Source organism: Neoarius graeffei, chromosome 6 (assembly GCF_027579695.1).
Source record: "Neoarius graeffei isolate fNeoGra1 chromosome 6, fNeoGra1.pri, whole genome shotgun sequence".
Classification (NCBI taxonomy): domain Eukaryota; kingdom Metazoa; phylum Chordata; class Actinopteri; order Siluriformes; family Ariidae; genus Neoarius; species Neoarius graeffei.
The window spans coordinates 68,655,204-68,676,928 of record NC_083574.1 but is presented as its reverse complement, the minus strand read 5'-3'; the positions used below and the strand labels follow the sequence as shown (position 1 = coordinate 68,676,928).

The following is a 21,725-nucleotide window of genomic DNA, read 5'->3' as shown; positions in this document are numbered from 1 at the left end:
ACCTGCCCCAGATCAAGGTCCCCTCACTTGCACGCAAGTGAGGAGACACACATAGCTGATGTCATAGTCTGATATCATACACACACATTCCTACACACACATACACACACATTCCTATGCACACACATAGCGCGCGCACACACACATACCCACGTTCCTACGCACACACAACACATACACACATACACACACATTCCTACGCACACACATAGCACACACACACATACCCACATTCCTACGCACACAACACACACACATCCTACACACCCACCCCTATTCACATACATACATAGGCCAAGGTTCGCACACAGACACACACACACACACACACACACTCTGCCTTCACACAGATAAACAAAATATATAAAAAGTTTCTGTGGATGTTCTATCTTTAGCGAAGCTGTGAATTAAAGAGACGGTGAAACCAATCTCTGGGTCCCTGTCTGTTTTCACGGTTCTCACCCCAGAATTCTGCGGTGGCACGGAGGCATTGATCTCGAGAGGTTAATCGCTCCGGCTGGGGGGCAAGAGGTGAAATAACCTTTCAATTTGGGGGCTCGTCCGGGATTACCATCAATCAGGTAAGAGGTATATATATTTTTTTAAGGGACTTCCGCCTGGTTGGTAGTATCCGAAAACCCAGTATCCCTGTGAATAGTTTCACGGGACGATTTGTTTATCCCCGTGAATAGTTTCACGGGACGATTTGAGCGCGCGCGTCTGTGTGAGTTAATACAGAATAATTAATCTCGAGACCATTCCTTCATGCCACCATGGGGGTAATTGTAATAAGGTATTCAGACCCGACCCTGAAGAAACCCCACGGGATTGGATGAACCGATGTGATTTAGAATTATACACCACTCCGTGGTTAGACAATTTGGCCGAATGGACGGAATCACAGCCTCAGCTTTTGATTCATCCCCGTGCTGGAACTTTCAAATCAAAGTACCTTGTCTCGGCACACAGACAGATATACGAAGTATTTGGCAACCCAGAATAGGATTATGATTATATGACAAAAGGCTATTTAGAATGGGTCAGAATGAAATCAATATGGGATGATTTTCACGGAATTAAAGAAACCAAAGAGCAAAAGAAATCATTACCATGCCCTAAACCTGAAGATAAAGCAAAACCCGCTTTGTCTAAATCTGTTATTGTTACAGCCTCCGCTCTCCCGCCGATGTACGAGGGATCAAATAACATTCCTGCATACACACTGGTCACAAAACTATATCCGGAGTTAACTAATAATTCATGTCCCGCTGATAGCGTTCCCAGCGCGCCTGTATCTCTTGACATAGGTGCTAAACCTAATAAACCCAAAGCAGATAAAGAAAAACCCTCTGTAAGCTCAAATACGCTGTTATTAAAAAACGAGACTGACGATTCTAATACAGACGATGACTCTGATGATGATAATGATGATGATGTGGGACCAGATGGAGGTTCCCTTCCACCACCACCTCCCCCCATGAATGCCGCTTGTGTATGGGTTCAGAAGGGAAGAGGACTTAAGATCACTCCGCCTTCGGCATCAGACCTAAAAGATATTATTAAACTGTTGCCTTCGTTAGACAAACCACTTAACTTTGTAGACATGCTCGTAAAAATGTGTCAACACTGCCAGCTGGTCGGAGCAGATTACCGTTTTATCCTGCATGCCGTTCTAGGCGACAGTTATGATGAAACTGCATTACTAGCTGCAGTGCCATGCTTAGATCCTAAAAATGATAAATACGAAGTAGTTAAAACTAAGATAGAGGGAGACGGCAAAACCACCACAAAGCATGAGTTTAAGTTCTACTGGAAAGATACCAGTAAAGCCATGAGTGAATTAAAGGAACAATTGACGCGTTATCTGCTCTCACGACAACAGGCTAACCGTGATCTTTCACAGGTTACTAATTGTAAACAGGAGAAGGCTGAACTCACTTCAAAGTTTCTGACACGTTTTAGTGAGATATGGACTTGTCTGGGAAACATGCAATTAGATCAGCAGCAAGCCAATCCGCTCTTTACTTCGACATTTTTGAACAATTGTCGTCCTGATATACAGAAGGTTCTGAAATATCATTTAAGTGACCATAGTAATATGATAATGAAAACCCTAGGGGAAAGAATTAGAACTATGGAGGGAGATGGTATTCTGGATAGTAAGCAGGTAGCCTGCCTCTCTGTGGCTGGTGGCTACTCACAGCCCTGTGGAAACATGAATAGATGACAAAAGAATCAGAATTCGAGCACCCGCCCGCAAGGCAGGGTACGCCCTGGAGCGTGCCACTATTGTGGCAAAGAAGGACATTTGCAACATGAGTGTAGAAAGAAAAAGGCGGATGAAGCCAATTCGCAGCATATGTTTCCCCTTAACCCCCCTGACCCTCAATCTTCTGATATGTTTCCCCTTCCTCCTCCTAATCTTCAGCAGCCGCCACCGGCTGCCCCTACGGCAAACCCTTTTGCGCAGCAATGCCCCACAGGCCCATATCAACCTTAGAGCTGCCTACAGAGCTGTGACCCCATAATGTTACACTGTTCTTTCGACTCTTATCTAGCCAATGATTTGCCTGTCGTAGAATTAGCTATAGGTGGACAGGTGCTTCCTTTTCTAATTGATACTGGTGCTACGATGTCCTCTGTGGGAAAATCCTACGAGGGCCCAATTTCTAACAAAACCGTTCGCTCTGTGGGAATTGATGGGGTCCCCTTCTCCTCCCCTTGCACTCCTCCATTATTGGTAACCTGTCCCGCCAACACAGCACTTCGTAAACATCACTCTTTTGTGTTTATGCCACAGTGTGCTTTTAATCTAATGGGGCGGGACCTATTGAGTCTGTTACATTTATCCATTTCGTTTCAGGGATCCAAAATGATTATTTGCACCCCTGACTTTCTTCCTCCCACTTTGGCTCATCTCTCTTCATGTATGACTGTTCCAAATATCCCTGCTGTTTGCACTGCCTCTGTAAACACTGTTATTTTCCCTTCTACAGATCCTTTGAATGACCTCCCCTTCTCCCTCTGGGCTGAACACAAGGATGAGGCTGGCCTGGTTCATTGTGTGCCTTATGAAGCTAAGCTTAAGCATTTGCTTCCTGTTTATGTTAAGCAGTACCCTCTCTCTGAAAAAAAAGGACTAAGGGAATCGATGTCATCCTACAGTCTCTTCTCGAGCAAGGCGTGGTGAGACCGTGTACCAGCTCGTACAATACACCTGTCAATCCAGTACCTAAACCTGATGGTACCTGGCGTTTTACACAGGATTTATGTAAGATTAATGAACTGATTGTCCCTGTTGCACCCATTGTACTTGACATTTCCTCTGTAATGTCACAGGTTCCTGCTCATCATTGCTGTTTTTCCATTATTGATCTCTGTTCTGGGCGGCACGGTGGTGTAGTGGTTAGCGCTGTCGCCTCACAGCAAGAAGGTCCTGGGTTCGAGCCCCGGGGCCAGCGAGGGCCTTTCTGTGCGGAGTTTGCATGTTCTCCCCGTGTCCACGTGGGTTTCCTCTGGGTGCTCCGGTTTCCCCCACAGTCCAAAGACATGCAGGTTAGGTTAACTGGTGACTCTAAATTGACCGTAGGTGTGAATGTGAGTGTGAATGGTTGTCTGTGTCTATGTGTCAGCCCTGTGATGACCTGGCGACTTGTCCAGGGTGTACCCCGCCTTTCGCCCATAGTCAGCTGGGATAGGCTCCAGCTTGCCTGCGACCCTGTAGAAGGATAAAGCGGCTAGAGATAATGAGATGAGATGAGATCTCTGTTCTGCCTTTTTCAGCGTTCCTGTTGAAGAACACACACAGCCTTTGTCTGCCTTCATGCACAGGGGGAAACAGTATACTTGGACACGCTTGCCTCAAGGTTTTATTGATTCTCCTGCTGTTTTCTCAGACGTAATTCATAACGCACTCTGTGACCTCTCCCTCCCTCAGGGCTCTGTGGTCCTGCAGTACGCAGATGATCTTCTGGTATCTGCTGAGTCACCAGAAATCTGCCAAGACACCTCTTTACGCCTACTCCAACATCTGGCGCACAAGGGCTTCAAGGTTTCCAGGACCAAGCTGCAATATTGCATGGACACTGTTAAGTATTTGGGGTTTGAACTTTCACAAGGTTGTCATAAGCTGTCATCTGATCAGGTGCGGGTGATTCTAGACACAAAACGCCCTGCAGCTAAACATGCACTGATGTCTTTTCTGGGTCTTATCAATTACTGCAGACAATGGATCCCTGACTGCTCTTTATATAAGATTCTCCGTTCTGCAATCTCTCATCATGATCCACTGCAACATCCTTTGACCTGGACTGACGCTATGGTGGACACTTATCACTCCCTCAAAAGCGCCCTCTGTTCAGCCCCAGCCCTGGGCTTACCTGATTACTCCAAGCCCTTCCATCTCTATGCCTGTGAACACCAAGGCACAGCCTCTGCGGTGTTGGCCCAGGAGCATGGGGGGGGATGCATCCTTGTGGGTTTTTATCCAAAACATTAGACACTGTTGCTCAAGGCTTACTTGCGTGTCTAAGGGCTGTTGCTGCATGTGCTCTGATGGTTTTAGATGTGGAAAAATTGGTTTTGTCTCACCCACTGATCTTGCACTCGTCACATCAAGTTAAACAGGTGTTGCAAAATTTACAGACCCAACATATGACTGCGCAGCGATGCTCCGGATATAAAACCATTCTCTGTTCTACTGACAATCTCGAAATTCATGCCACATCCTCTTTCGATACTGTAGGTCATGCTCTCGCACGCCTTCTTAATTCTCAGGACGAAGAATTAAGATTCTTCTTAATTCTCTTCGGCTCAGGCAGCCGAGTTGTATGCTCTAATGCGTGCCTGTATTTTGTTTCAGGGCAAGGATGTCACAATCTACACAGACTCTCGTTACGCCTTTGGTGTGGCTCATGATTTTGGGAAGATTTGGCAGTCTCGAGGCTTCCACGCCACAGATGGGAAGCCCATTTCTCACTCTACCTTAGTACAAAATCTCATTGATTCTTGTCATCTCCCTAGGTCACTCACCATAGTTAAAACTAAGGCGCATGCCTCGGGAAACACACCTGAAATCATGGGTAATTCTCTTGCTGATCATATTGCAAAACTTGCTGCTGCTTCTGGCATCATGTCTCCTGGCCTAGATCCTTCGCCGTGTAATACCTCTTGCCTTGCCAGCAAACTGATTCCTGACTTAGATCTTTTTCCTTTACAGGCTTCAGCCTCTCCAAATGACTCTGCCTTTTGGCAGTTACAAGGCGCTTATGTTGCCTCTGATGGCCTATGGTACAGTCAGGATGGCTGCCTTTGTCTTCCATCTCATTGCCTTCCCTTCCTCATGCGCGAATTTCACGGCGTGACACATCGTGCACAAAGGGGGGTGAAGGGGGACATGAACAAACTTTTTTCTATAGCCAATTTAAACAGTTTGGTGGACTCAATTCTCGAGAGATGCCTCATCTGCACACAAAATAATCCCTCTAAAGCAGGCGCGAAACACGAGTGTTTACCCATACCTACGTCTCCATTCCTAGAATGGCAAATCGACTTCACACACATGCCTCCCTGTGGGCCATTTAAATATCTCCTGGTGATTGTGGACAAATTCTCTAAATGGGTAGAAGCCTTTCCCTGTTCTCGAGAGAACACGAAGATAGTTACTCGTACTCTGGCAAAAGAGATAATACCTCGCTATGGGGTTCCAGATGCCATAGACTCAGACAAAGGTACCCCTTTCACCTCAAAAGTCACACAAAACCTTTGTAAGTATCTCTCACTAAACTGGCGTTTTCACATTCCGTACCACCCTCAATCCTCTGGTATTGTAGAACATACTAATCAAACGTTGAAACACAAACTAACTAAGGCCATGCAGGCCACAGGTTTGAAAAATTGGGTAGACTTATTGCCAGCCACTCTGGCTGAAATTCATATGACACCAAAACCTAGTCTAGGGGGATACTCCCCCTATGAAATTATTTTTGGAAGACCTTTCCCTCTCCCCTGGAAGAAGGGAACTCCGGCTCTGGGTACCTCTGATTTGAAAACACATATGGATGAGTATTCTGCAGCCCTTATAGATAAGTTGCATAAAATTTGTACCAAGGTCAATAGTACAATATCGTCTCCACCAGCAGCACCCACACACCCCTTTCAAGTGGGAGACAAGGTGCTGGTGTGACTTTTTAAACGATTTGGACAATTGGGAGAACCTAGATATAGTGGGCCTGCAGAAATAGTTGCCATTACTCATACTGCTGTTTTAACTGACTTTTTTCCACAGTGGATCCATGCCACGCGATTGAAGAAGGCCCCATAACAAAGCTGTGTTATAATGACAAGTTTGCTATTAACGTTTTCTCTGTGTCCCTATCCAGTCTCTGTTCTCTCTCTCCATCTCTGAGCTCTACACAGATTTGACGTGACATTTGTGCAGCCCTGGCCAACTGAGAACCCTCAGATTACTCCCTGCAAGACGTTGTGAACAAAGAGGGGAAGAGATCTTGCGGCCCGTCTGGGACCAATCATCCTCACTACAACCATGAAAGTCCTCATCATGAGTTTCGTGACCACTCTACTGCTGCTCGGAGCAGGGTTCCCCGCTCGAGCTGGACCTCAAGACAATATCTTCTGGCAATTCGCTAACTGGACTGCACGAGCACACACGAACGAAAGTTATGTATGTCATTTGATGCCACCTTCTACTATTATTACACGTCCACCTTTGCCTCTATGCCCTGAAGCTCTGTATTATGCTTGGGGCCCAAGGGGCCAACCTTTTAAATCTTGGGGCCCTTTCTGTAATTACTCTCCGCACCCCTCTGTGGTTGCAATGTTAAACCAGACTTCTTCAGTATCTAGCACAGATACCCCCAACATTATACTACAGGATTCTGTTCTCACTACTTTGCAGGTCAATATGTCCTCTAATTTCATTTTCCCCTCACTGTTTTAGAACAAATTACTCTGAAAGAAGTAACATGTATTTGGGACAAATTCCTAATTCTCAGTGTAATCACATATATGATCAGAATTCCACCACCTCTCCATGTCCTCGCTGCGTCCCAAATTCATGCCAATGTAACCCTCCGCTAACTAATTGCACACGCAACAGTCTCGGGTATGTCAATAATACATGTAGGGCTCATCCTGATTGTGTTCCACCGCACCCTAATAATTATCCTAGTGTTAAATTAGCATTAAACTGGTACTGGTACTGCGGTAATAGATCTGATCTCTTTGTTTCTTTTCCCACCAATTGGTCAGGCGTTTGTGCCCCCATATGACTCAAGAACGCTATCACTGCTATCCATCCCCTCTCTGCTTATCGCCCGAAACGAGATGTTTATGGTACTTTCCCACCCCTGGCACATCAGCTTACTTCTAAATGGCACCATTTCTGGACATCACTCTTTCCTCATTTTGGCGTATCTGATCTGTGGAGGGAAGTAGAAATAACACATTATCGCTTAGCCAGCTTTGTTAATGAAACCACTAGAGCTGTAGATGGGATTAGGACTGAATTAACTGCCCTGCATCTAATGACTACTCAAAATCGTATGGCCCTTGATATTTTGTTGGTAGAAAAGGGGGGTGTTTGTGATATGGTTGGAGAAAGCTGTTGCACTTTTGTCCCTGCTAATGATAACCCAGATGGCGAAATAGGTGCAGCCGTACATCAAATGAAACAGATCGCTCAACAGCTGGAACATGACGAGCATGGAGACAGCTGGGTGGATGTGGTTCTCTAAACTGTTTGGGAAATGGACTGCTATTTTATCTATGTGTATACCTGTGATTGTGGTTTTCCTTTTGTTTCTCTTCTTTGGACCCTGCATTTTTAAATGCTTGATGGATAGGATATATAAAATGATAAATGTTTTTACCCATAAACCCCCATGCAGGGAAAACAATGTATATTATCGTCCTGCTAGGGTGTAATACTAGTCTAATCAAAATCTAATCTGATACTATAAATAGTATCAAAGAGGGGGGATTGTTAGATTTAACCAGTCTCTTCAGTGTTGAATTGTTAGATTTAAAGCTGCATTAAGTGATTCATGTTAGTTTTATAGCCGCAGAATGTGATTCATGTTAGCCTTATTGCTGCACAAGGTGATTCATGTGTTAAGAATTTATGATTTTAATATTTTAGCTTTTCATCCTTTAGCTTTTAGATCCTTTACTATTTTAAACTATTTCAAGAAGGCATTAATTCCTAATTCATGTGACCTTCTTTGACTAGACTTCGTAGACTAGACATAGTATCTGTGTTTAGAAATTCCATCACTATCGTAAGTACATATTGCCCTGTGTTATATCTGACCTGAAGGGGTGTATATAAGCAATGACCTTTAAAATCTGTCTGTACCTTGCTATCATGTCATATCATCAAAAATATGTCATTATGTTTATGATTGATTCAAGATTTACACACACACTGATGGAGATTATTTGACCTGCCCCAGATCAAGGTCCCCTCACTTGCATGCAAGTGAGGAGACACACATAGCTGATGTCATAGTCCGATATCATACACACACATTCCTACGCACACACAACACATACACACACATTCCTATGCACACACAACACATACACACATACACACACATTCCTACGCACACACATACCCACATTCCTACGCACACACAACACATACATACACACACATTCCTACGCACACACATAGCACACACACACACATCCACATTCCTACACATACACATCATACACACACACACATCCTACACACCCACCCCTATTCACATACACACATAGGCCAAGGTTCGCACACAGACAGACACACACACTCTGCCTTCACACAGATAAACAAAATATATAAAAAGTTTCTGTGGATGTTCTATCTTTGGCGAAGCTGTGAATTAAAGAGATTGTGAAACCAATCCCTGGGTCCCTGTCTGTTTTCGCGGTTCTCGCCCCAGAATTCTGCGGTGGCACGGAGGCACTGATCTCGAGAGGTTAATCGCTCCGGCTGTGGGGCAAGAGGTGAAATAACCTTTCAGCTGAACTGTAATCCACAAAGAGTATGTGGACGCAGTTCTGCTGCTGCTCCAGGTGGTTCAGCGCAGAGTGGAGAGCTACGGCGATAGCGTCCTCTGTGGATCTATTTGTGCGATATGCGAACTGGTAGGGGTCGAAGTCTGGGGGGAGGTGGTCCTTGATGTGCTGAAGAACTTGTGCAAAGCACTTCATGATTACTGGGGTGAGGGCCACAGGACGGTAATCATTCAGGCTGGTGACGGGAGACTTCTTCGGCACTGGGATTATTGTAGCTGATTTTAGGCAGGGCAGGATGACTGCCTGAGCCAGGGAGAGGTTAAAGATCCTGGTGAAGGTAGGGGCGAGCTGGTGGGCGCACGCTCTGAGCACCTTACCAGGTACACCATCTGGGCCAGCAGCTTTCTTGGGGTTCACTGTCAGGAGCACCCGTCTGACATCGTGCTCCTGTACAGTGAATAGAGTGGTGTAGGAACTGTGTGGTGGTGGGGGCAGGGCTGGAGAAGATGAGTGCTGCTGAGATATTTCAAAGCGAGCAAAGAAGCAATAGCTCCTCTGCCAGCGGCGCACTCCAGTCTCCAGTTGATGCATCACAGTCTCTGAAGTTTGTGATGTCTTGTATGCCTCGCCACACCTCCCGTGTGTTGTTGCTGGACAGGTGGGACTCTATGGTCTGCCTTGGCTTTATTTATTCCTCTTTTCAGATCATCTCGAACGGCTCTGTACAGAGCTCTACCACCTGACCTGAAGGCAGCGTCGTGAGCCCTGAGGAGTGAGCGGACCTGGCTGGTCATCCAGGGTTTCTGGTTTAGGAAGACCCAGATGTTTTTATCCACTGTCACATTCCCAATGCAGAACTTGATATAGTCCAGTGCCGTTCCTGTGATGATGAGAAACACCCGCCCCAAAAATACAGAGGAGCTGAATGCCATTATCAAACCTGGGCTTCAATAGCACCTCAGCAGTGCCACAGGCTAATTGGCTCCATGCCACACCACATTTATGCAGCAATTCATGGTAAAGGAGTCCCAACCAAGTATTGGGTGCATAAATGAACATGCTTTTCAGAAGTTGGACATTTCTGTATTGTAAATCCTTTTTTGATTGGTCTTAGGAAATATTCTAATAATTTGAGATACTGGATTTTTGATTTTCATGAGCTATAAGCCATAATAAAATAAATAAATAAATAAAACAAAAATAAGGCTTGAAATATTTCAATTTATGTGTAATGAATGCAGAATACATGAAAGCTGACATTTTTTAATTAAATTATGGGAAAAAAATTTTTCACAATATTCTAATGGCTTGAGATACACTAGTAGATGAAAGTTCCTGAGTGGCATAATAGAAAAGCATTTGCCCTGTTATCCAGAGATCATGAGTTTGAATCCCAAAAATTCCTTTGCTATCCATGGCTGAGAGTCAAAGACAGCAAAATTGACCCTTCTCTAGGTAAGAGTGATGGCATACTCTTTTGTCCCTGTCAATCACAGCAACACTATCCAATTGTGGGCATCTGTGAACTCATGCATGAGGATGGCATAAGATATGAGAATTTCCTCCGAGTATGTTATGCTGCCCCATGATGCAGCATGAGCAGTAGTGCATAAAGCTGCAGTTGACTGGCTCATGTGTCTCTGGTGAAGCACATGATGGCCTTCCCTTCCTTGGTTAAGACTAAATTAAGGTAGACAAGCAGGGAAAATTAAAAAAAAAAGATGAAAAATGCAAACAGGCTCTATGCCTGCTACTCAAATACAGTGTACTAATTCACTCACATTCTGAATAACTGCTTATACTGGTCAGGGCATACTGAGCATGAGAATAGGGTAAACCTGAGGCATAAGGCTGGCATGACATTGGAAGATTAGCCCCTTCAGGCACAAGGAAAAATGCTATGGAACTTCATGCTATGGAACTTCATTGAACAATTGTACACATTGTGTCTGAAGGGGCTACACAAATGGTGTTTTTAAGAAGAAGAAAGAGAAGCAGTTTTGGGACTTAAAGGTCACTGGTTCAATTCCCAGCAAGGTACCTAACCTCCAACTGCTCCCTGGGCACTGCAGCATAGTTACCCACTTCTCTGGGTATGTATGCTCATGTCCTCATATGCGTTAAGTGCAAAGAAAGGGCTCCACTGTGCTCTCATGTACATGCAATGTATAAAGGCTTAAATTCCATAAACAATTTTATGCAATGCACATTTAGAACTATGGGCAATTTAGTATAGCCAATTTACCTACTGGTATGTTTTGAAAGTAGAAACCTCAAGAAATTCCCCAAGGACATGCCCAATGGAATAAACATCATCTCCCATAAATGTTATATCAGAAATATTACATAGCTATCTATACCTATGCTTGAAATGAATATTGTAAGGCAAACAGTTTTATTTCAATGGGGGGGGGGGGGGGGGCAAAATTCCATAAAGTATATAATCTTTAAGTATGATGTTCACTGTGGAAAATGCAATTTACTCACACACAGGAATTCTGCTTGCAACGACCATGACCAAAGCACATTTCAGGACAGCCATCTCCAATATAGAGGTTGTCCAAAGCCCAAGTTTGCTGCTTATCAAAGGGAGCCTGCTGAAGCCATCGGAATCGTGTGGCTGAAGACCTGAGAATCACAAGCTGGGTGTTTGTGCTGGGATACTTAAAAGTCTAGAAAATGGTGAATAAAGTGTAGTACAATATAACTTTACCTGGCATAGGCTGGGATGGGTAAGGTAACTCTGCCCCATTTGTTGTAGGTGTCGGAGACTAACATCTTTTGAAGCGCATAAGAGGAGCAGTCTGGACTTGTGGGTAAACAGTCTCTTAAGAGGGGTTGCCAAGTAAGTCCAAGGTCAAGAGAGTAGTCCAATTCCACCGCTTTCCACACATATGCATGCACACAAAACCATGCATGCATGTTAAGAAACAGATGGCTCAAAATGATATGAATAATATATAAATCCTGACTGGCTGGCTTACAATAGCAGGAGGAGGTGACAGAGCAGGAAGCAGAGAAGTCAAATTGGATCAAGGCATCCTGCCCTATATTGATATCAGTGGTAACAGCATAGCGAGTGTTTGACTTTTCAATGAAAGCAAAGGCATTGCCATCAGAGCCACACACAGGCATGCGTATACCCCCAGGGTGAAGAAGCCACAAACGTTCATCTGTGGTGGAGAAGTTATCCTCCAGAGGGCCCCAGCCACTGGCACTGCCACCCACCACAACCTTAACACACCAACACAATCATGTATGTAAGATATCAGGTACTTTCACTGCAGTTGATTTCTAACATAGTGCTTCCATTAATCTTGATTATAATGTATTTCAGTAATAAGCAGTACTTTTCTGTTCAATGTTCATTCATTTTCTGTACCACATGTGCCCCTTTTCCACCAAAGCAGTTCCAGGGCTGGTTCGGGGCCAGTGCTTAGTTTGGAACCGGGTTTTCTGTTTCCACTGACAAAGAACTGGCTCTGGGGCCAGAAAAACCGGTTCCAGGCTAGCACCAACTCTCTGCTGGGCCAGAGGAAAGAACCGCTTACGTCAGCGGGGGGGCGGAGTTGTTAAGACCAACAACAATAACAAGACCGCGAAAGATCGCCATTTTTAAGTGACGAGAAGCAGCAGCTGTACAAACACGAAGTCATCCATTATTATTGTTGTTGTTGCTGCTGCTGCTTCTTCCGCATTGTTTTTGCTTAGATATTCGCGCCAAGGTTTATGCAAACGTAGCGACGTAATTACGTATACAGCGACGTAACTGACGTATACAGTGACATAATGACGTGGCACCGCGAGCTATGGAAAAGCAAACTGGTTCTCAGCTGGCTCGCAAGTTGAACGAGTTGTGAACCAGCACTGGCCCCGAACCAGCCCTGGAACTGATTTGGTGGAAAAGGGGTATTAGTATATTATGTGTGGGTTAGAGCCAATTCCAGCTGATATTGGTCTAGAGTTGGGGTACACCCTAGACAAGTCACTAATCTATCATGTGACTAACACAGAAAGACAGACAGTCATTGACACTCACATTCACACCTATGGGCAATTTAGAGTAGCCAGTTGACCTAATCCGTATGTCTATGGATTGTGGGAGGAAACTGGAGCACCTGGAGGAAACCCACACAGGCACAAAAAGAACATGCAAACTCCACACAGAAAGGCCCCAGTTGACTGGCAGGTTTAAAACAATAACCTGCTTGCTGTGAGGTGACGGTGCCAACCATTGCACCACTGTGCCACCCTTCTGTTAAACATGAGATATGCAATGAGATAATATTAAGATGTTATGAGAAAAAAAAAAGATGAGGAATTTGATGCATGACCAAAAGTTTAATATAATTTAGTTAAAGCCCCTAAAATAAATGTAGAACATAATAGACAAGTGCTGGGTATTTCATTGTAAATCACTTTACCTTATCAATGACCCAGGGACTGTGGAAATATCCATTTTCAGATGGCTGCCACCAACGTAGGCAAGTTTCAGTAGTGCGGGCTTGCAGAGGGATCTCTAGGGCAACAAGCTCAGCCTGATTACTACTATTAGTGTAGAAGAATTTCTGTAGCAGGTTCCAGGATAACCCTCCATTCACTGAGAACTGGAGCAGCACAGGCTGGGAACGTGGGTCAGGGGAAGCTTTTCCACAACCCAAACGCAAAAAGAACTGTACAAACCTGTGTACAAATCAAGGGAAAAAAATTCAAGAAACTTCTCTGACCCAATAAAACTGACAATATAAGCTGCAAATACAGTGAGAGGAAATATGTATTTGGATGCAAATGCAGGTTTAGACATTTTATTAAAAAAACAGATAAACAGATCCAAAAGGTCAAACAGACTCAAGAATCAGGTACAGGCTCAAAGTCAGGTGATTAGCAAACAGAGCAATAAAGGCAAAAAAATTGAATCAGCAAGACAAGATCAAAATTAGAATATTATAAACAATGATGCAATGTTTAGTAAGTCAGGTAAATACACACTGAGTGTTACTTCAAAATTGAGGAATTATCCAAAGTCTATTTAGATAGTGTGTGGTGTGATTGTGAACAAGTGTGTGTGATTAGATTCTATGAGGTACTCCAACTTTCCATCTTTGTAGCATGAGTTGAGGATGTCCAGGGGTGCAGGAGGTATGGTGGGGAGAACATCTGTGGTTAGTGGTCTCAGGGTAACAGACTTGAGGCATGATGCATGAAAGGATGCTGCAAGTCGACAGTTGTGTAGTAGGTCCAGTTTGTAGGTGACCTTGCTGATGTGGCTCAGGATTTTATATGGGCTGATGTCCCTAGTGTTGTGTTTCTTACATGCATGCATGCTCCTTATGTCCTTAATGGACAGTCATACATGTTCACCAGGCTTATACTGTGGGGTTTTGCCACTGAGTCTGTCTGCTGGTGCGTATTCTCCCACACTTTTCATGCAACCAAAATGTTTTGTTGACTGCAGGTGAATTTTTGGGTTTAGCATTCCAGGGAAATGATGATGGCTGGTTACAGAGCACATACCACACACTCTGGCATTAGAGCACTCACAGCAGGGTGAATGGGCAAGGACTCGGCAGCATAATCACAAAGCCAAAGCTAACACTAAGGCTCACCCATGGGAGCACCACTCCTCTCCACTTCACCTATTAAATAGGTTTGTTCTCTTCATTGAAGCACCCACTGAGAAACCTGAAAGAGCTCTGGTTATAGGAGATGATCTTACAGCATGTAAAATGAGATAGGCCTTTAGGGACACCAGCAGCTTTAGTTAGGTGTATACCAGGGGCCAGAGCACCAGACATAGCAGGTAATTTTAGGCAAGCATAGGTTTTAAAAGCTAGTTATTCATGTAGGAGCTAACGATATACACCCTTGTCAGTCAGGGGTTTCCAAAAGTAACTTTGCCTTTTCTAATTTAAACATCTCTCCAATCTTAAATGCTGTAATATGCTCTGGCCTCATCCCAATGCAGTGTGGCGAGCTACCTTTATAGCACGTTATGGTTGCTGAACTGCTAGTTGTCCAGATGGTATTCAGGATTTATAGAGAATTGGAGTATGACAGGCCTAGTTAATTTGTGACAATCCAGAGCCAAGCCCAAGGAGCAGACAAACAGGCTAAACTGACCTACTGATGGCTGCACAGAGTCATCACTCTGGTTCCAGTATATTGAAACTGTCTGTTCCCAGAGCAAAACAAAACTGTAGAAATACTCAATGAGATTGTTTTCGTAACCTAACCAACATCAAAATAGATGTACCCTCTGAAAACAGCACTTCTGTCCACACTCAATTCAGTAGGGATTAATTAGAATGTCATGCACTGATCAGCTATAACATTATGACCACTGACAGGTGAAGTGAATAACATTGTCATTACAATGGCACCTGACAGTGGGCAGGATATACCGGTACTAGGCAGCAAGAGAACAGTCAGTTCTTGAAGTTGATGGTGTTTGGAAGCAGGAAAAATGGGCAAGCATAAGGATTTGAGCAACTTTGACAAGGGCCAATGTGATGGCTAGATGACTGGGTCTGAGCATCTACAAAATGGCACATTTTGTGGCATGTTTCCAGTATGCAGTGGTTAGTACCTACCAAAAGTGTTACAAGGAAGGACAACCAGTGAACCAACGACAAGATCATGGTTGTTGAAGGCTCGTTGATTTGCATGGGGCATGAATGTTAGCCCATATGGTCCAATGAATGTTAGCCCATGTGGTTCAATTCCACAGAAGGGCTACTGTAGCATAAATTGCTGAAAAAAGTTCATGCTGACACCTCTCTGTTTTAGCCCGCATTAACTTTTTCAACAGTTTGTGCTACAGTAGCTCTTCTGTGGGTTTCAACCATATGTGCTAGCCTTTGTGCCCCATGCAAATCAATGAGCCTTCATCACGCATGACCCTGTTGCCAGTTCAATGGTAATTTAGAACATAAATGGCATTAAATAAAATTGGTAGTATTCCAATTAGCATGGAAAGAAAGCTTCTCGAACTATAGAAAAGCTGCTAGATCAACATATCTTTCTATCCTGAGAGAAGATAATAAACATAATCCTAGATTCTTTTTAATACTTTCACAACATTAACTAGGAATAAGACCAAAATAGAAACATGGACACTTTCAATGTAGTAGCAATGACTTCATGATTTTTTTTCAATGGAAAAATTGAAAATATCAGGCAATTATTTTAAAGCCAGACACTAAGTAACCATGTAGATAACAATATAACTATAACAAATCAAATATTAGAATGTTTTACTTCTCTTCAAGAGACTGAACTAATTTCCTCTTCAAAATCTTCAACTTATGTACTAATCACTTCCCGATACAATTCTTCAAACAGATCCTAACAGAAGCAATTGAACTTTTCTAAAAATAAATAATTTCTTCCCTTAGCACTGGCTATGTCCCTCAATCCTTCAAACTAGAAATCATCAAACCCATGATTAAAAAAAAAAAAACTCTAACCTTATCCCCTATCAGCTGTCCAACTAGAGGCCAATATCAAACCTCCACTTTATCTCCAAGATCCTAGAAAAAGCTATTGCACAGCAGTTATGCTCATACCTACAAATGAATAAAATTCATGAAATGTATCAGTCAAGATTTAGACCTCATCATCTCACAAAGACAGCAGTGGTTAAACTAGTAAATAAAATACTACTGGTTTCTGATCAGGGTTGACTCTCCTTGCTTGTATTGCTTGACCTTAGTGCAGTTTTTGATACCATTGATCACACTATTCTCCTTGGTAGAGTAGAAAATGTCATTGGATTTAAATGAACAGCCCTCTCCTGGCTCAGTTTTATTTAACTGATCATTCAGTTTGTAGATGTAAATGGTGACTTCTCAATGCAAACAAAGGTGAAGTTTGGTGTTCCACAAGGTTCTATCTCTGCCCTGCTGTTGCTTTTTTTTTTTTAAATAAGGCTGTAAGACTCCCTACGTGCGGGTGGAGCACTGAGGACGGCAGGACAGAGATCAGGTTTTGCAAAAGGCTTTATTGCCACACTTTTCAGTGAACAACGTTATATTGGCTAGACACACACACACACACACACACACACACAGTCAGCGTCTAGTCCGGAGATCAGCCCCTCTGCTCTCACTCTCCCTCCTTAAATAGGGCGCGGTCACTGGGAAGACACACACAAACACAGGTTAATTGTTCTCAGGTGTCGTGATTCTGCCACTTACCTTCCCTGACTCCGCCCTCCTGTCACAGACCGGCGCTTGACCACGCCCCCGCTGCCACATACCCCCACTGCCCGACTCAGGCCGGGCGGCTGTCCGGCCTGCAGCCGACTCCCCCCCCCTTGACGGGAGAGGAAGTCCGCCACGACCATCTGGGCCCCTGGCCTGTGGACCACCTTGAAATTAAAGGGTTGGAGCGCCAGATACCAACGGGTGATCCACGCGTTGGCATCTTTCATGCGGTGGAGCCACTGGAGGGGCGCGTGGTCTGAACAGAGGGTGAAAGGGCGCCCCAGTAGGTAGTACCGGAGGGCGAGAACCGCCCACTTGATGGCCAGACACTCTTTCTCGATGGTGCTGTAGCGCCCCTCACGCACCGACAGCTTCCTGCTGATATACAGGACAGGGCGGTCCTCCCCCTCCACCTCCTGGGACAAAACCGCCCCCAGCCCTCTGTCCGACGCATCGGTCTGCAACATAAAGGGGAGAGAAAAGTCAGGGGAGTGTAGAAGTGGCCCCCCACACAGTGCAGCCTTTACCTCTGAGAAAGCCCGCTGGCACTGCTCCGTCCACTGGACCGGATCTGGTGCCCCCTTTTTAGTGAGATCAGTCAGAGGGCTGGTGACGTCCGAATAATTAGGTATAAACCTACGATAATAGCCAGCCAGCCCCAGGAACTGTCTCACCCCCTTTTTGGTCTTGGGCCTCGGGCAGGCCGCAATTGCTGCCGTCTTATTAATTTGGGGACGCACCTGCCCGTTGCCCAAGTGGAAGCCCAGGTACCGTACTTCCACCCGCCCAATCGCACACTTCTTCGGGTTGGCTGTGAGCCCCGCTCGCCTCAGCGACCTAAGGACGGCCCTCAGATGTTCGAGGTGCCGCTGCCAGTCATTACTATAGATGATGATGTCATCTAAATATGCTGCCGCATACGTGGCATGAGGGCGGAGGACTCTGTCCATCAGCTGCTGAAACGTCGCGGGCGCCCCAAACAGCCCAAACGGAAGGGTGACGAATTGGTGTAAACCAAACAGTGTGGAAAAGGCCGTTTTTTCTCGGGATAGTGGAGTCAAGGGGATCTGCCAATATCCCTTCATCAAATCCAGTGTCGAATAAAATCGAGCAGTGCCGAGTCGATCGAGCAGCTCATCAATACGAGGCATTGGGTACGCGTCGAATTTAGACACCGCGTTGACTTTTCTATAGTCCACACAGAACCGGACCGACCCTTCGGCCTTGGGTACCAAGACCACCGGGCTGCTCCAGTCACTGTGGGACTCCTCGACGATGCCCATTTCGAGCATGGTCTGAAGTTCTTCCCGAACCACCTTTTTTTTGTGTTCGGGTAGCCTGTAAGGGCGGCTACGCACTACCACCCCCGGGGGTGTCTCTATGTGGTGCTCTATGAAGTTAGTGCAACCGGGCAGGGGCGAGAACACATCCGAAAACTCGGTCTGCAACTGGGCGACCTCCGTGAGTTGGGTCGGGGAGAGGTGGTCTCCACAGGGGACCGGAGAGGTACGTGATGCCAATGTTCCTTTTTGAACCTCCGGCCCCAGCTCCGCCTTCTCCGGAACTACCGACACCAACGCCACGGGGACCTCCTCGTTCCAGAGTTTAAGCAGATTGAGGTGGTAAATCTGTAGCGCCCCACCCCTGTCTGTTTGCCTCACCTCATAGTCGACATCCCCGACTCGCCGTGTGACCTCAAAGGGTCCTTGCCACTTGGCAATCAATTTGGAGCTCGACGTGGGCAACAGTACGAGTACCTTATCTCCCAGAGTGAACTCTCTAAGGCGCGTACCCTTGTTGTACAGGCGGGCTTGCCGTTCCTGGGCCTGCCGCAAATTCTCCTGAGTTAGGTGGGTGAGCGTGTGGAGTTTTGCGCGCAGGTCCATAATGTACTGAATTTCATTCTTACTTTGTGAAGGTCCCTCCTCCCAATTTTCCCGCAGCACGTCCAGGATGCCGCGCGGCTTACGCCCATATAATAATTCGAATGGGGAGAACCCCGTGGAGGCTTGGGGGACCTCTCGCACTGAGAACAGCAAGGGTTAGAGCCACTTATCCCAATTACGTGCGTCCTCACTTACGAATTTTTTAATAATATTTTTGAGGGTGCGGTTGAATCGTTCTACCAAACCGTCCGTTTGTGGGTGATACACGCTGGTGCGGATCGGCTTAATCCCCAATAACCCATACAGTTCGCGCAGTGTTCGTGACAAACGTAGTGCCTTGATCAGTCAGAATCTCTTTCGGGATTCCAACTCGGGAGATGATGCGGAAGAGTGCCTCTGCAATACTGCGTGCTGAGATATTGCGCAGAGGCACGGCTTCCGGGTATCGCGTTGCATAGTCCACCAGAACTAATATAAAGCGGTACCCTCATGCTGACCGATCTAATGGCCTGACGAGATCCATCCCAATTCTCTCAAACGGGGTCTCGATTAACGGTAGAGGGCGCAAAGGCGCTTTTGGAATGGCCGCTGGGTTTACTAACTGGCATTCGCGGCATGCCGTACACCACCTACGGACATCGCCGCGAATCCCCGGCCAATAGAATCGGGCCATTATTCGGGCTAGTATTTTATCCTGCCCCAAGTGTCCAGCCATGGGATTAAAGTGAGCCACCTGGAATACCAATTCCCGGCGGCTTTTCGGAATTAAAAGCTGCGTGACTCGCTCTTTAGTTTGAGTGTCCTGCGTCACTCGGTATAATCTATCCTTCATAATCGCGAAGTAGGGGAAGGACGGGATGGCGTTCGGCTGGAGCGTTTGACCATCGATTACTCTCACTTGGTCAAACGCATGCCGCAGAGTCTCGTCTCGCGACTGCTCTAATGGGAAATCCGCGAGGGATTCCCCAATAGAGAGAGGAGGAGCCGGCGGCTCCTCACTCTGACGCGGAGATGACGTAGACGGCTCTGTGACAGCTGCTCCCGCCAAAGCGACACCGGGACCTCCCCCTGTCAAATGGCAGGACCCACTCTCTACTAGGCGTGTCATTAAACCCCGAAATCCCGGCCAATCAGTCCCCAAAATTAACGAGTGGGTAAGGCGAGGATTAACCGCCGCCTTCACTATAAATTTTTCCCCTCTGAAAATAATGTGGACCGACACCAAAGGGTAGCTGTGAACATCCCCGTGCACACACAACACCTTCACCCCTTGTGCTCCCCCCAATGCCTCGTTTTGAACCAGGCTTTGGCGAATTGAGGTCTGATTACAACCAGAATCCACCAACGCCTGATATGTAGCCCCTTGGATACTCACCGGTATGCGATACGCTCCGGCCCGATCGAGGGCGGCCTCTGGCGTGTCGGGGATCCGAACCACCGCGCCCACTTCCATTGCTGTGCACTGCTGATGAAGGTGGCCCGGCTCCCTGCAGCGCCAGCAAACCGGCCCGGGCTTTCCCTCTGCACCGGTGATCTGGGGCTCACTCACCTGAGGTGGGGGAGAGACAGACACAGAAGGGAGAAACGGGAGGGCACCGCGGGTGCGGCGGGCCGGCTGGGGTGGAGTCGGCCCCCGCCTCCGCGGTGGGGGAATGGGGCGAGGACGGGACACAGGAGGAGGGGGAGAGAGAGAGAGAGAAGAGGAGAGAAGAGACGATGCCATCTGCTGTCCTGCCACCGGGACAGCCGCCAGACGATCCTCCGCCAGCTCAACTGCCTGATCCAGCGATGCCGGGCGGTGGCACTGGACCCACTCCGCAGTTCCGGCTGGTAAGCGGGTGACGAACTGTTCCAGTACCACCTGGTCGACGATTCCCTCGGCGTCGCGATTGTTGGCCCTCAGCCACCGCCAGCAGGCGTCCCGGAGCTGCTGGCCGAACGCGAACGGCCGGCCGACTTCCTCCAGTCGCAGCACGCGGAAGCGCTGGCGCTGTTGCTCCGGTGTGCGCCCCACGCGCTGGAGGACGGCCCGGCGGAGGTCCGCGTAGGCCAGCCGGCGGTCAGCGGGGAGCTGTAGCGCAGCCAGCTGTGCCTCTCCCGTGAGCAGGGGGAGGAGGCACGCCACGTGCTGCTCCATCGGCCACCCCGAGGCTTCGGCGACCTGTTCGAACAACGTGATGAACGCCTCGGGGTCGTCCTGCGGGCCCATCTTGGTGACCATGAGGGGAGACGGGCCCGCGGCCAGAGTGCTGGTGGACCCCGCCGACGCGAGGAGATGCCGGAACGCCTCGCGATCTTCCTGCTGGGCCAGCACCAGGGCTTCGAAGCGCTGCTCCTGCTCCTTTCGGAGCATGACGAGTGCCTGGTGCTGGCTTTGCTGAGCTGTGGCGAGGGCGTGGACCAGATCGGCGAACGGGGAGGATTCCATGGGGCTGCTGGTTTGGTGCTCCACGTCCCGGGTTTCGGCACCACTGTAAGACTCCCTACGTGCGGGTGGAGCACTGAGGATGGCAGGACAGAGATCAGGTTTTGCAAAAGGCTTTATTGCCACACTTTTCAGTGAACAACGTTATATTGGCTAGACACACACACACACACAGTCAGCGTCTAG

At 46.8% G+C, this 21,725-nt stretch overlaps 1 protein-coding gene across 1 annotated transcript in view; it reads right to left on the bottom strand.

Annotated features, from left to right (window-relative positions):
- LOC132888311 (reelin-like) overlaps positions 1–21,725 on the bottom strand; it is a 1,389,809-nt gene that overhangs the window by 280,036 nt on the left and 1,088,048 nt on the right. The window contains 4 exon segments of the mRNA XM_060924376.1: positions 11,512–11,652; positions 11,738–11,906; positions 12,009–12,258; positions 13,449–13,707. Of these exon segments, the coding sequence (XP_060780359.1) occupies positions 11,512–11,652; positions 11,738–11,906; positions 12,009–12,258; positions 13,449–13,707 (819 nt within the window).